Genomic DNA, 15,085 nt, shown 5'->3' with positions numbered 1-15,085 from the left:
GTCATGCTGAAAACATTAAAAGCAGCTTCATGAAGAAAATGAACTCTGTGGAGCTCCTAAGAGCCCTGTGTTTCAAAATACTATAGCATTCTACAATAATGGCCCTAAATGCTGCAGGCTGAATCTCGAGCTGACTTCTGCAGATGGACAGGGCCCAAATGCAATGGAAATGTTGCATCCTTGCTGCATTGGCAGACTATGTAACACAGGGAGCCCCCAGGCTGAACTCTGAACCCCTCCTGCATCTCTGCAGTTCACGTGGCCTCAACCAGAGGGGGGTGGAGGGAATGGATGCTTTGGTGACATAGCTAATAGATTTCTGCAATGCCCCAGACCCTGTGTTTGAGGGGAGCACCAGTCCTTATCTGATACTTCCCCCAGTATCCACAAGCTGAGTGCCTAGAAAACCCCAAAGTATATGCTGGGGCCAAGGATTCTTTGCCTCATCTCTGTCATGTTTCCGTGCATTTTTACCTGAACAGAGCCCTTGCACTCCAGCTTGGCTCCCTTTTCATGCTTTGGTCCTGGAATAATGCAGTTGTGAGCTGTAGGGTCAAATCTGGCTCTAGTGTAAGCTGCATTGAAGCCACACCTACTTACACCAGAGCTGAACTTTCCTTCTGTTTCTGCCCTTGAAAACACACTGTGGTCAGCACTCAAGGGATTAATATTGTTTCCAAACTTGGAAGCCCTTGTTTACTGACCCAAGAGTTTCCCTCTCCTTTTGTCATTCTCTACATTCCCAGTTTGGTGCTGTGGGGTGCAGGAAGTGGGACGCTCACAATTTTGCACATCTCAGAATGTTTCCTTACTCTGCAAACTTTTGAGCTATGTCCCCTGACATTTCAGAGTGAGCATTGTGGGGTCTGAAAGAAACAAATGTTCTCACCCAGGCAGGTGGGTGGGAATTAAAGCAGTTTAGTTTCAGCTGTTGAAAAAGAAAGCAAAAGTTGTTTACCTCTCTCATTACTTGTCTGCAGGCCCCACAGGGCACAATAAAGTCATCTTCAGTGTTGCTATCGAAGGAGAATAGAATGCAGAGGTCAGTCTAGCTCATGATGGAAAAACTGTCTACAGTTAATGCATCAGATAAATAATGTAGTTAATGCATCAAATAATAACAAACAGTCGTTAGTAAATAGCACTTTGATTGCTCTTTCTACCCATAAATCCCAACGTGTTTTGCAAAGGAGGGTCAAGATCATTGTCCCTATGTGACAGACGGGGAAACTGAGGAAAAGAGAGGTGAAGTGACTTGCCCAACGTCTCCCAGGGCAGTAGCTGTGACAGATAATGCAGCCCCACACATTGCGGACCAGATTGTATTAGATCTATGAATGGTTTATGTATGATTGTGTTGTACTCTATGGGGGAGGGCTATCAGAGCACCTACAGGAACTAAAGACCGTGCTGGTGATGGGATGTGTGTGTGTGGGGGGGGTGATTAAGGCAAGTCCCTCTCTAGAAGTTCTTTAACATCAGTGAGGTACCACTCCCTGGAGTGGTTTGCACATACTGATTCAAACTGGGTTTTCCAAAGATTAGCATACAAAGAAAGGACTTTTTGGTATAAAGGGATGCCCTTGAACTGATACAGTGCTTGCCTACTGATCCAGCAAATATACAGGACAAAAGGGGGCCCCACCCAGGCGGAAGGGTTGGAAATACTTGGGCTTACTAGGGTCTCAGAAGACTGATGAGTGACTCCTGTTATATTTGGTGTGTGTTTTATTGTTTTTATTATGGTTTCTCTGTGGTGCTTTTACCTTAAGAATAAATGTGCTCACTCTGTAAGGCATTCTCTCCAGCCCTCAAATAATTTTTGTGGCTCTCTTCTGCACCCTCTCCAATTTTTCAACATTTTTTTAAAATGTGGCCACCAGAACTGGATGGTGTATGCCAGTATTGGTCTCACCAATGGCGTGTTCAGATACATTCACCTCTCTCCTCCCACTCAGTACTCCCCGGGTTATACATCTGAGGATGGTATTTGCCCTTTTTGTCACAGCATCACACTGGGGACTCATGTTGAGTTGCTTGTCCACTATGACTCCTTTTCAGAATCACTGCTTTCCAGGATACAGTCCCCTACACAACAGCACACAGGGAGGTTCTATGGAGCTGGGCTCCACACTGCACAGGGTTCAGATGCAGGGAACATTACAAGGCTGGGAAAATCCACTCCAGGCTTTTACTAACTGGACCTGCAGTAAATCCCCACAGATTTGTGTGTTTGGAGGGGTGAGGGTGGGAGGGTTGATACCACATGGGCAGCAACTTTCTCCCTGGCCATGACCTTGTCATGTCTTCCCAAAACCCCCAGAGGTTTCCGTGGAAAGAGGGGATGTTGCTATTTATGTGCATCTCATCCTCTTCTGCATACACTGGCCATTCTGTGCTGGTATTTATTCCGTTTTCATCCCTTACTGGGAGAACCCCATAGGGAAAACACTGGCCCATCAGTTTGGACTTTACTAGGATTCTGACACCTGTGTATCTATCTCCAAGTATCTGAAAGGTGTGAAGATCAAGGAAGGCATAAGAATCATTTGGTGATGGGGGGACATAAGATTATATTACTAGGAGTAACGGGGTGAAGTGAAAGAATGGTGCATTTCAAATTAATATTAGGATCAGCTTTTTAACCACAAAGTCTGTTAGGATGTGAAATACCCTCTTGAAGGAGGTGTTGGAAGGCATTTAAAAAACAAGCCTGGACAAAGCACTCAGGAGTACCTCGTAGCTAACAACTCTGCACGGGATGAACTACATAACCATATAGCTTTTACTCATTTCTAGTGTTGATGATCATTGTGTGTAGACAAGGGATCTGCTCCTTAGCAAGCACCAGGTTAATATAAATATAGAAACCTGCTCATTATCCCTAGAAATATTCATGAACATTTGAAAGGAGAGACTAAAACAAAGAGAGGATGTTGGGTGATTGTTAAAATTCAAACCTACAATTTCTCTCTCTTCATTATCCTTTTTCATGAATGTGGCCCCTTTGTTCTGAATAAAATTAATTCCTTGGCTCTGGTTACTGACATGGATTGTTCCCAAGTAGTATAATTTGACATCTCTTCTGCTTTTAGTCTATTAGGACAAAATGTTCTCAACAACTCCTCACTTGCTCTGTATCAAGCCAATAATTAGGAGCCGATAGACACATCATAGAACATAAGCTCACAGTAAGGACTAACTAAATAGCAGCCTCCAGTTTTAGGTGACCAATTTGAAAGTCTCAACTAGATTTCTGGGATGGTTGCATTCAATCTTTAGTTAAAGGCCCACAGCTGATTTTTGCATCTCCCTTGGGTGCTCACTTGGGCCTGGATTGTGCAAACTGGACCTCTGTGCCCCGCTGAGTCCTGTGAGGTCCTGCACAGATCAGTTTGCGGGATCAGGGTCCCTCAAATGGTCCTACTCACTTCTGTGGGACTCTTTGCATGAGTAAGGGCTGGCAGGACCCGGACCTCAGTCTTAAAAGCGGTTGCAATGTAGTTTAATGATAATCTCGCAAAACAAAACTCTCTAATCACTTTTTTCTCCCAGTCTTCAAAGTTGATGCTGCAAAAATTAGGTAAAAGGGAAAGCTCATTTTGAAAGGATGGCAATTACCTCTTGCCACCACCGAGAGCTGTACGTGCCTGTGTGTTTAGAGCGCACGAAGTAGAGAATTAGAGGAAGAAAAGTGTTGAGCAGGTTTCCTGTCCAAGCACATTCTGAAATGATTCAAAGGGATATGATTCAGAGCTGTGACTTACCTAGCAATGGCCATGGCTCTGAAATTCACGTACCCTTCTGATACGGCTTTCTGAATGGCGGTGCGTTCAGCACATATCCCCAGGGGGTAGCAGGCGTTTTCTACATTGCAGCCTAAAGGAAATACAGAGCACGTTGTTACTTTTCAGACTTGTCTGACAATAAATACAATCTCGGCTACCGATGCAGTGCCCTTCATCCAGGAGTGCTCTACAAGGTCACGGACAGGAATCACTGCACCCAGCACTGGGGTGGCATATGCACAGCCGCATGACACAGCAGTGTGAGGGGAAGTGGAGAGCATGGTGCCCAGCTGAAATTGCAGATGGGATTTAGGGAGGCAGAATGTAATTACTCCCACTGCAAAACGGCCAGACCCCTATGGGCTAAACCGCCTAATTATGCCCAGCTATGAGAGCACTGTGTATCTGAATACATGTAAACACAGAGTTAAGGGATACAGTGCCGGTAGATGGCCCTCAAAAATACATAGCCGAATTGTTGAGTTTTGTAGGACCAAGAATACTTTTTGTAGCACACTGCAAATGGCTTCTTTTGTGCAGCTTTTTATATTAGCTCTTAAAATGCACTAGTACAGGGGTAGGCAAACTACAGCCCAGGGGCCACATCCGGCCTTCAGACGTTTTAATCTGGCTCTCGAGCTCCTGCTGGGGAGTGGGGTCGGGGGCTTGCTCTGCATGGCTCCCAGAAGCAGTAGCACGTCACCACTTCGGCTCCTATGCGTATGGGCAGCCAGGGGGCTCCACGCACTGCCTCTGCCCCAGGCGCTGCCCCTGCAGTTCCCATTGGCCAGCAAACAGGGCCAATGGGAGCTGCAGGGGCGGCACCTGCAGATAGGACAGCGCACAGAGTCGCCTGGCCATGCCTCTGCATAGGAGCTGGATGGGGGACATGCCGCTGCTCCCGGGAACTGCTTGAGGTAAGCGCCACCCGGAGCCTTGACTCCAACCCCCTCCTGCGCCCCAACCCCTTGCTCCATCCCTGATCCCCCTCCTGCCCTCCAAACCCCTCGGTCCCACCCTCCTGCACCCATGAGCCCAAACCCTCAGCCAAAGCCCTCACCCCCCAGCTGCACTCCTGCCCCAGCCTGGAGCACCCTCCCACAGCCTGAACTCCTAATTTCTGGCCCCATCCCAGAGCCCGCAGCCCCAGCTGGAGCCCTCACCCCATTCTGCATCTCAACCCCCAATTTTGTGAGCATTCATGGCCCACCATACGATTTCCATACCTAGATGTGGCCCTCTAGCCAAAAAGTTTGCTCAGCCCTGCACCAGTATAACATAAATCAATATTTAAAATAAATAATAATTAATGACATGGGACCTGTCAAGTTTCCTTCCCCACTCTGAACTCTAGGGTACAGATGTGGGGCCCTGCATGAAAAACCCCCTAAGCTTATTTTTACCAGCTTAGGTTAAAACTTCCCCAAGGTACAAACTATTTTACCTTTTGTCCCTGGACCATATTGCTGCCACCACCAAGCGTCTAACAAATATAACAGGGAAAGAGCCCACTCGGAAATGTCTTCCCCCCCAAAATCCCCCCAAGCCCTACACCCCCTTTCCTGGGGAAGGCTTGATAATAATCCTCACCAATTTGCATAGGTGAACACAGACCCAAACCCTTGGATCTTAAGAACAATGAAAAAGCAATCAGGTTCTTAAAAGAAGAATTTTAATTAAAGAAAAAGTAAAAGAATCACCTCTGTAAAATCAGGGTGGTAAATACCTTACAGGGTAATCAGATTCAAAACATAGAGAATCCCTCTAGGCAAAACCTTAAGTTACAAAAACAGGAAAATACATTCTATTCAGCACAACTTATTTTATCAGCCATTTAAACAAAACAGAATCTAATGCATATCTAACTAGATTGCTTATTAACCCTTTACAGGAGTTCTGACCTGCATTCCTGCTCTGGTCCCGGCAAAAGACAACACAGACAGAGAGAGCCCTTTGTTCCCCCCAGCTTTGAAAGTATCTTGTCTCCTCATTGGTCCTTTTGGTCAGATGCCAGCGAGGTTATGTTAGCTTCTTAACCCTTTAAAGGTGAAAGGGTTTTTCCTCTGGCCAGGAGGGATTTAAAAGTGTTTACCCTTCCCTTTATATTTATGACAGGACCTTTTAAGGCTATAGGCCAAATTCAGCATTGGTGTTAGCTGGCACAACTCCATTGAAGTCAATGGAGTCATGCTCTTTAAGCTTGCAGCGAATTCTGACCTTCAGAAGACAGCCCTTCCGGCACTGGGATTCCGCTACCAACACAACAGGGGGCGGGTATAGGACTGACCCAGACAGAAGAATTCACCCACTGAATTACCAGCACCACTTTTAACAGCACTCAGAATTGTGATAGCAGCTCCCTCTCTTCATGCAATCAGCAGAATCCTCCCTTCAATGGCATTCAATGGGGTTAGCTCACCAGAGTCCCAAAGTTAAAGTGCATTTCAGTAGTTTTGGCCATTCAGCCTTTGTCTTTCTTTAGTAAAGAGACTGAGAGGCCTTCCCCATCAGACCGTATGAACTGGAACCGTAAACCCGCTGAACATTAAACCCCACCAAATGAGGGCAGATCCATCCCCACCCCTGTATTCACTCACTATACCCAGCATACTGAACATAGCTGTTGTGTGGATAACTTACCCCATATCTCGATGTCTGTACTCTGACCGGTTAAACTTTTCCCCCAGTCGGGGAGATTGCAGATTATTATGTGATCCTTGCTCCACCTGCTCCTAAATCGAATTTTGCACCCCTTGATAATCTGAACCTTATCCCCTGACAACCAGAAACTTCTATGCTTGAACTCTGTACCGTTCCTTATTTCAACATTACCTCAATAAAATTATTAAACCTGTTCTTTAATTGCCTCCTTGGATGACTGCTTTGTTATGGGGATGCAGGTGCAAGGTATTTTATACAGGGTTTGTTATTTTAAGTACTAAATGGTCCTGAGACAGCAAAGCACTTAAGCACGTGCCTAATCTTAAGAAAGCAAGTAAAGTTCAGTATGTGCATAAAAGTTTGCACGATCTTGAGCCCTTGATTTGCATAAGTGCTGAGCACCTGCGACTTCAGCTGAAATCAATGAGCCCCGCAGGTGCTTAGCACCTCTGAAAAGTAAGCTGTAAAGGCACTGCAGGTTTGCTGATGACAGGAAGAAAAAGGATACTGAAGGCACAATATCCAGACTTTTTCCCATTGGATAATTATTTGCAAATACACCTGTACTGCCAACAGATCCCGGTTGTCGACGGGGGGGATCGAACATGGGACCTCTGGAGCTGAGTTCATGAGCGGGATCGAACCTGGGACCTCTGGAGCTGAGTTCATGAGCGGGATCGAACCTGGGACCTCTGGAGCTGAGTTCATGAGCCTCTACTGCATGAGCTAAAAGCCACCTGACTCTTAGCTAAGGCTGCAGAGCAGACTCATTGAACTCACTCGGAGTGGACTCAGTGCCACGAGGTGAGACAAACGCCACACCCAGAAGGTGTATGTGTTACACATATTTTTCATTATTCACTTAGCTCTAACCATGAAACCTTCAGAAAAGTAGGTAGGTCTGCCCCTGGGCCCTGCTGGCTCCTGTCAGAAAGGGAGGTGAAGTCTCCTGGCTCCCCTCTTTTTCGTTCTCCCGGGAGTGAAGTGATAGTGCTGGAGTCTCCAAACCCACCTCTTTTTGACCCTTTCCTTCAACAGGCCCCAGTTTCTGATTGCACAGGGACCTGGGAAGAACCCCCAAGGGCCATCCCCATCCAAGGCAAGATCAGGCATGTCTCCCAGCCCCACAGCATTGTCTCTTTTGTCACTATGACAAAGAGATGCCTCATAGTTCACTATCCTAAGAGGAAATCCCCATCCTGCCCAGATGTCTCAACTTTGCCCAGGCACAGAGGAAACCTAGCCCAGGCTTAGCCAGCATCACAGAGGAGCTGTGACTCCAGTAGGCTCTCCCAGCCCTGACTTGTTTTGCAGCAAAGATTTGAATGCAGTCCAGGAGATCAGACAGTAGCCTCTTGTTGCTCAGCAAGGGAGAGCAATATGGCACAGGCAGGCAGGGCAGAATGGCATAGTCAGTGCGATCTGCTCTGACCCCTGACATATGCAGGATTGCCAGCCTCAGCCTTTCAAGACTCATGACTCTTTGCATTGCAATAGCAGTTAGGAGCCCCAGTTATAGGCCAGGACCCCACCGCACTAAGTGCTGCTCAAACACAGAATGAAAAGATGGTTCCTTCCTGAAAGCTTACGTTCCATAAGACAAGAAATGGGCAGATATAGACAGATGGGAAAGTCCCAGGAAACTCAGACAAAAATAATGAGTCAGGCCCCCCAGATTGGCTTGAAAATCATAAGATTCTAGCAGTAGTAGATGTGGGGTCTTTTTCTTTGCTTCCTGTGTTTTTGAGCCTTTGGGGGTCAATTTTTCCAAAAACTTTTGTCTCCAGCCGTGAAGGCTAGAAATGTACTATTACAAAAATGAAAGCTGAGGTTCTCTCATGTCTTGAGGAGCTGGGCTGTTGGAAACATCGTGAGACTTGTAAGAGAAGCTCAAGGGCTGGCAACGCTGGTGAGTATGCCGTAATTTCCATAGCCTGTGGGCCCCGGCAGGGGCACAAACAAGATGGAAGCAAGGGGCTTCCCGGTTTAGTTTCTCTTGCTAGTCCAGGGCTGGAGGAGGAAGGCAGGCCATTGACAGAAAGCAGAACCAGAGACGGATTATAAACTGTGACCCAGTTTGGAAAGGACGGCCCAAATCCAAACCAGCTTACAGCTGCACAAGGCCAGCACCACATCTTGGGGAAGCAAAGGAGGACCACATGAAGAATACAGGGCAAGTTTGCTGTACAGCATTTTGCTCGTGGCACAAACCAGACGCTGCTATCAAACAGTCTCTGCCTTTTCAGGGAGCCCTGACTCCACTGCCTCTGCCTCTGCGTCTTCAGAGACACCTGAATCTCTGGGAGAGCATCGGGCCCAGCTCTTCAGGAGCTGAGGTGTTACCGTATGGGGAAGCGCGGTCCTTACTTACCAGAGAAGATCTTCCCATCGCAAGTCAGTAGCGCTGCTCCCACTGGGAAGTGACTATATGGACAGTAAGCAGATTTCTTTGCTTCCTTGCAGACGTTCAACAGGAGTTGAATTTGCTCATGTCCCACGGGGGAGGCTGTTGAATTGGAGACGTTAGGATGATTCCCCCTGGAACAGTCGTACTGCACCTGGGCCATGGTTACGCTCACGGGTATCTGCAGGACTTCTCCTTTTTGCAACTGCAGCCAGTGAGGGGAAAAACAGGTTTGAGCAAGAGGAAGTGCCAGTCTCCACTCCTGAAGAAAGTATGTGTGTAACTGTGTGTGTGTGACAAACTGACTCATAGTGTGGATGTGGTGGATGTGTCTCTGAGTGCCAGTGAGTGGAGGATTTGCATGTGTCTTCCTCCTGAGTGTGTGTGTTGCAGTTCTACTCTCTCACTCTCATCCTCTGTCAGTGGCTCTGTGATTTTCCTGTGTTGCGTATCCCTCTAGCTCAGGAGTCTAACGGTCAGCTCAGCTCTCACTAAGTGCGAGGGTGCGTTCCCAGGCCTGGCTGCACTCTCCCTCTCAGAGTGTGGAGGACAGGGTGGAGTCATGGGCAGCTTGTGAGGCGTGCTCTACGGTCTCACCAGTATCTCTGCACTGGTGCGCGCGCTGTCTCCATGAGGTGGGTCCAGAGCAAATCAGTGCACCTGATCTCCCTCCTCTCTCTGCAATGGAGCTGTCCTTCTCCACCCCGGACAGTCTGTCTCCCCACTGCTGTACCTCTGTGGGAGCAAGCTGGGGCTGAGGATGAGCATGTACCCTTGGTAGGACTCTCTGCTTGAAAAGGAGCTTTCAGGGAAGGAGCCGTCCCATGACAATGCAGCAACAAAGAAGCAACAAGCTCCAGCTTGGAGGGCTCTGCATTCATCCTCACAGCGACAGGCTTCCCACACGATTGGCTAAAGCCCGCAATGCCCTGGCCGCCTGGTTCTGATTGGCTCTGCATGAGCAAAAGCAGCTTCCACCCTCTGAGGTCCGAGCTGGTTCTCAAAGTGCCTTTCGGCCAGTGGAACCGCTGGAGAGCTGTCAGAGAGCGCCGCCCTCTTTATGCCCAGCTCTGCAGCCCCCCCCCTCCTTTCAGTGCATCAGCCTGGGGCATTTTGCCAGGAGGTGAATTGGCATTGGGAGGAAATTCAGGGGGCGCAGCGGAAAATCTGCAGGAAATACCAGGACTACAGAAACAACAACGCGGAGTCCTTCTGGCACCTTAGAGACTAACAAATGTATTTGGGCATAAACTTTTGTGGGCTATAATCCACTTTGATGAGGTGGGTTTTAGCCCACGAAAGCTTATGCCCAAATACATTTGTTAGTCTCTAAGGTGCCAGAAGGATTCTGCGTTGTTTGTGCTGATACAGACTAACACGGCTACCCCTCTGAAAAAGGACTACAGACACTCAGTGACAAACCCGAGCTGAAGGTGAGAGATAGGTAGGCCAGGGAGGCTGGAACAGTTTTTATAGTGGGGGTGCTGAGAGCCATTGAACCGAACTGTAAACCCTGTATATAATGGAAACCACTTCAAGCCAGGGGGTGCAGCAGCACCCCTAGTTCCAGCACCTATGAAGACTTGGAAAGATTACATTTTTATCAATATCTGTCAGTAAATCATAGAATCATAGAATCTCAGGGTTGGAAGGGACCCCAGAAGGTCATCTAGTCCAACCCCCTGCTCGAAGCAGGACCAATTCCCAGTTAAATCATCCCAGCCAGGGCTTTGTCAAGCCTGACCTTAAAAACCTCTAAGGAAGGAGATTCTACCACCTCCCTAGGTAACGCATTCCAGTGTTTCACCACCCTCTTAGTGAAAAAGTTTTTCCTAATATCCAATCTAAACCTCCCCCACTGCAACTTGAGACCATTACTCCTCGTTCTGTCATCTGATACCATTGAGAACAGTCTAGAGCCATCCTCTTTGGAACCCCCTTTCAGGTAGTTGAAAGCAGCTATCAAATCCCCCCTCATTCTTCTCTTCTGCAGGCTAAACAATCCCAGCTCCCTCAGCCTCTCCTCATAACTCATGTGTTCCAGACCCCTAATCATTTGGGTCAAAATGTCAATTTCCCCATAAAAACACAAACCAATGAAATAATATTTCCAGCAATAATCATCTAAAATGTACAGATAGGCAAAGTAAGAAAAACGCTGCTTGAGAACGCATTAGGGTTTGATTTCAGCATATTTAATGTGTATATTTTGACACGTGACATTGGCTGATTGTGTCTAACGGTTATAAAGGTTTAACTTTTTGAATCTCGGGGTCTACGGTCATTAAATAATTAATATCTGATCTCCCCTATTATCTGACACATCCCTCCCCCCCCCATGATTTCCCACAACTGTGAAAATTTAAATTGGAAAAAAAATGCTTAAAAATACTCGATATTATCCATCAAAATGATAAAAAAATAAAAATCAAATTCTGCCAAGCCTAGAGACAGGGCACGTTTGCCAAGAGTTCGGTACCCAAACTGAGGCAAGGTTTTCAAGAGTGCTCAGGAGCCAGCATGTACCCCTGCTTAGGGTGACCAGATTGCAACTGTGAAAGAACAGGGGGTGGGGGGTAATAGGTGCCTATATAAGAAAAAGTCCCAAAAACCAGGACTATCCCTTTAAAAATGGAACATCTGGTCACCCTACCTGCACCGAGCTCTCAAAAATTGGCTGGTAGGGCCCAGTTATCACACGTCCCGAGCACCCACAACTCCTACTGAAAGCACAGGGAGTGCTCGGCAGCTCTGTGACTCTAGGCCAACGTGTCTCACGTGTGGCCAGCGTGGACGAAGTATTGGCCCCTCCACCTCCCTCCTTGTTGCTCCTGGATGAGGCGCCCCTGCACTGCCTCTGGAGAGAGGGGGGGCACAACGTTGCAGGAGCAAGGTGAGTTCTTGACGCACCCTGGGGGGACGGGGTTTGGGCAGCAGGCTGCAGTGGTGGGACTTCAGGATCCTGGCTGTGCGGCCCCGGGCTCCAGCTGCGGGGCAGCAGGTACTGACTCCCCCCCGGCTCTGGCCACGCGGCCCTGGCCTCCAGCTGCAGGGCTTCAGACTCCAGCCCCTGGTTCTGGCTGCGTGGCAGCAGGTGCTGGCTCCTGGCTCCAGTCCCGGGCTCCTGCCGCGCAGTGGCAGGCATTGGCCACAGACGCCGACGCCAGCCCCGGCCGCAGGCTCCAACCACAAGGCTTTGGGTGCCAATCCCTGGCTCTGGCCACGGGGCAGCAGGTGCTGATCCCCGGCTCCGGCCACAGAGCTTAGTCGGCCTCTGGTCCCCAGTTCCGGCCATGCAGTGGCAGGCACCGACCGACTGCTCTGTTCCAGGGCTCTTGCCACGCGATGGCAGGAGCTGACCCTGGATGCCAACCCCTGGCCACGCAGCAGCGAGTGCCGACTCCAGCCACACAGCAGTGGCGAGCGCTGACTCCTGACTCCAGCCACGCACTCCTGGGCTCCAGCATCCAGCTCCGGGTTCTGGCTGCGGGCACTGAGCCCCAGCCCTGGCCACAGGGCAGCAGACACCTGGCTCTGGCCATGCAACAGTGGGGCTCATCACCCATCCCCGTTGCCCCTGTGTCCATCCAGGTCCCCGCTGCCTCCCACAGCAACTGTCAGCTATATCCAACACACCCTCCCCACCAGAACCCTGCTGCCGTCTTGGCCTTGCATCCATCCCCGCCATTGTCCTGGGCCACCACTGCCTCCCCTGGCCCCGCATCCATCCCACCATCGCCTCTGGCCCCTGCTGCCTCTCCCTTCAGCCCCCCCCATCCAGGGCTCAATGGGTCCTGGGGGCTTGCTGAGAAAAGTGATATTAACAAACATGCAAATATTTCACAGCAGACTTACTAGCTATCTGTGAAAATGATGTGAAAAATGATGTGAAAAAGTGAAAAATGATGTGAAAAATGATGTGAAAAAGTAGCCAGGTAGCTACTAAGTGTGCTCTGATATTAACAAATATACAAATATCACTTTTCATAGCAAGCCCCAGGAATTACTAAGCCCTGGATGTGTGAGGGGGGGGGGCACTGAAGGGGAAATCAGCATTATTTTTGTTATTGAATCTGCCAGAAAAGCCTACAAATATACATTACAATGATTTGGATGTGAATCGGTGCATATATAATTGTCCTTCCTAAAGTTAATTACGTATTTTAGGCGGTAAGTGTTGGTGCAGCCACCAGTGAGTGTATGGGTGTAGCTTTCTGGTAAAACTGCAGTGCTCAGCCAGGCATGCCCTGAAAGATGCTATGGTTAAATATTTCTGTGACCTTAAAGGACTCCCTCCCACAGACCAGATTTTGCAACAGACCTGACCTTGGGTTCTTCTCCCTCGAATGAATAACCCTGACAATTCAATGAATTCCTCGGGGCCGGGCAGGGGCTCTACCTGGGCCCCTACGAACAAGCATGGCGGCATTTGACATCCCATTGTGCTCGCTACTCTGATATAAGTGGCTAGACAAGGTGCATAGAGGGTGAGGGGAAGGGGAATAATTTGACTGTTTGGGAGGCAGTGTGGGAAGGTCGGGTCATAGGACTGGGTTGAACCTCAGGCTGGGGAATTTTCTGTGTACTTTGTGGTTATAAACACTAACCCCGGAGGAAGACACCTTGCTGACTGCAGCTGTTTTCCTGCTGAATCATTCTGCCAGCTTACCCTGTGTATGAGGAAACAACTCTCTCTCATTAGACTGTCCCTCAATAAGGCCACCTCGGTGATTTACAGGCAAAGTTGAATATCTAAATAACTAATACAAGGGCTACTGTACTGATCATACTATTTCAGCTGCTGTTTATTCCATTAAACATTACTCTCCTCCCCCACCCCCCATTAAAGCATGGAGACTTCTGATTCATGATGATAAATGCACTCGTTATCTCTGAAAGGTTCCGTAGAAAGCAGGCAGTCATTCTGCTCCTGCTTGGCATTTAGCGGATGGTTACTTTTAATGATAGCATTTTGCCCAGGCTCAACCCAGGAAAGGCAAGTTAGCTCCAAAATGCAGCTTTAACCAGTTATTGCTGTTATTATGATCTGTTGTATTGCCGTGCTGCCTACCAGCTGCAGCTGGGATCAGAGCCCTCTTGGTGCTAGGCGCTGCCCAAACCCCCAACCCAATTTTCCACTGAAAAGGGGTTCGATGGAAAATGTTCGACTAGCCCTATAACAAAACACTCTCTGCCCTTAGAACTGTACCATTTAAATAGACAAGAGAGAGAAAAGGTGGGGGTGGGAGGGGAAAACCATGGAACAGAGTGTGGATGTGACTTACTCAAGGTCGTGCAGCAAGGCGGAGACAGCACCAAGATTAGCAGCCTGGCTCCCACCGTTGTGCGGTACCCATGGGAGAACATTGCCTCTTCGGAGATAGAGTTACAGTTTTAGATGAAAAGAAATTTACACTCTAAGTATCAGTTTTCCTAGAATTTTTTTTAAAATTTTTCATCAGACAATTGAAAATTTCCTGGCCAAACACTGAACAATGTCTGATTGTTTTATTTTTTATTAAAAGTCAAAATTTTCCACTGAAAGCTTTGATGAAAGCAATTTTTTTTTCTGTTTTAATTGAAATTCTCTGCAGAATTTTTTCCCCAACCAGCTCTAATCCCTTGCTGGGTGTTTGTGCACAAGAGGGCTCCGATCTTGGCTGCAGCCTATGGTGGGGGGCTGCTTTGTAATGAAGACTTCACTTTCAGTTTAAAATGCAGCTACTTAGGAAGCCCAGGGCTCAGGATCATGGTACCTGGAGAGCACATAGAAATAGACAAGCAGGTACCTCAGAGGTGCGGCATGGGTGTGAAAGATGGCCAGGGGGCACTCTCTGTTTCCACTGGTGCCTGGCACATACCTGTCAGAGCCGTGACTGGGGAGGACAGGCAAGTGAATCCAACTGAACACCAGGCTCTGTACGCAAGGGTGTGTGCACATGGGTATGCACATTGTAAGCTCAAATGCTTGTCTCTCGCCAACAGAAGCTGGTCCAATGGAAGATATTACCTCCCCCACCTTGTCTCTATAGGATACTAGGGGCTCCGTCCTGCAGCCGGCAGGACCGACCCTGATAGAAACTCACTCTCACCTGATCCCTTAGGCATTCTTTCAGATCTGCTCATGCCAGGGGTTTACTCCCTTGTCACATGCTCTTCTGTGGCCGTGGAGCCCTGCGTGCAACACCAGGGTCCTTCACCATGGGAAAGTCACTGCTCGGACTCTGACGCA

The 15,085-nt window shown here is 48.5% G+C and overlaps 1 protein-coding gene across 6 annotated transcripts in view; it reads right to left on the bottom strand.

Annotated features, from left to right (window-relative positions):
• Positions 1-15,085, bottom strand: part of CDA (cytidine deaminase) — a 17,861-nt gene extending 2,776 nt beyond the window's left edge. The window contains exons 1-5 of one of the 6 annotated variants that reach the window (XM_048825150.2): positions 14,946-15,081; positions 14,139-14,225; positions 8,821-9,058; positions 3,768-3,879; positions 959-1,016 (exon numbers count right to left, since the gene is read on the bottom strand). In XM_048825150.2, coding sequence (XP_048681107.1) covers positions 959-1,016; positions 3,768-3,879; positions 8,821-9,016 — 366 coding nt within the window. In that variant the 5' untranslated portion in view covers positions 9,017-9,058; positions 14,139-14,225; positions 14,946-15,081. Of the gene's footprint in view, positions 1-958; positions 1,017-3,767; positions 3,880-8,820; positions 9,860-14,138; positions 14,226-14,945 lie in introns of those variants that run through there. The other 5 variants (XM_048825154.2, XM_048825147.2, XM_048825148.2 and 2 more) reach the window with 5 other exon arrangements.

This window comes from Caretta caretta, chromosome 18 (assembly GCF_965140235.1).
Source record: "Caretta caretta isolate rCarCar2 chromosome 18, rCarCar1.hap1, whole genome shotgun sequence".
NCBI classification, from domain to species: domain Eukaryota; kingdom Metazoa; phylum Chordata; order Testudines; family Cheloniidae; genus Caretta; species Caretta caretta.
The sequence above is the reverse complement of the archived record's forward strand: the minus strand, read 5'-3'. Positions and strand labels throughout refer to the sequence as shown.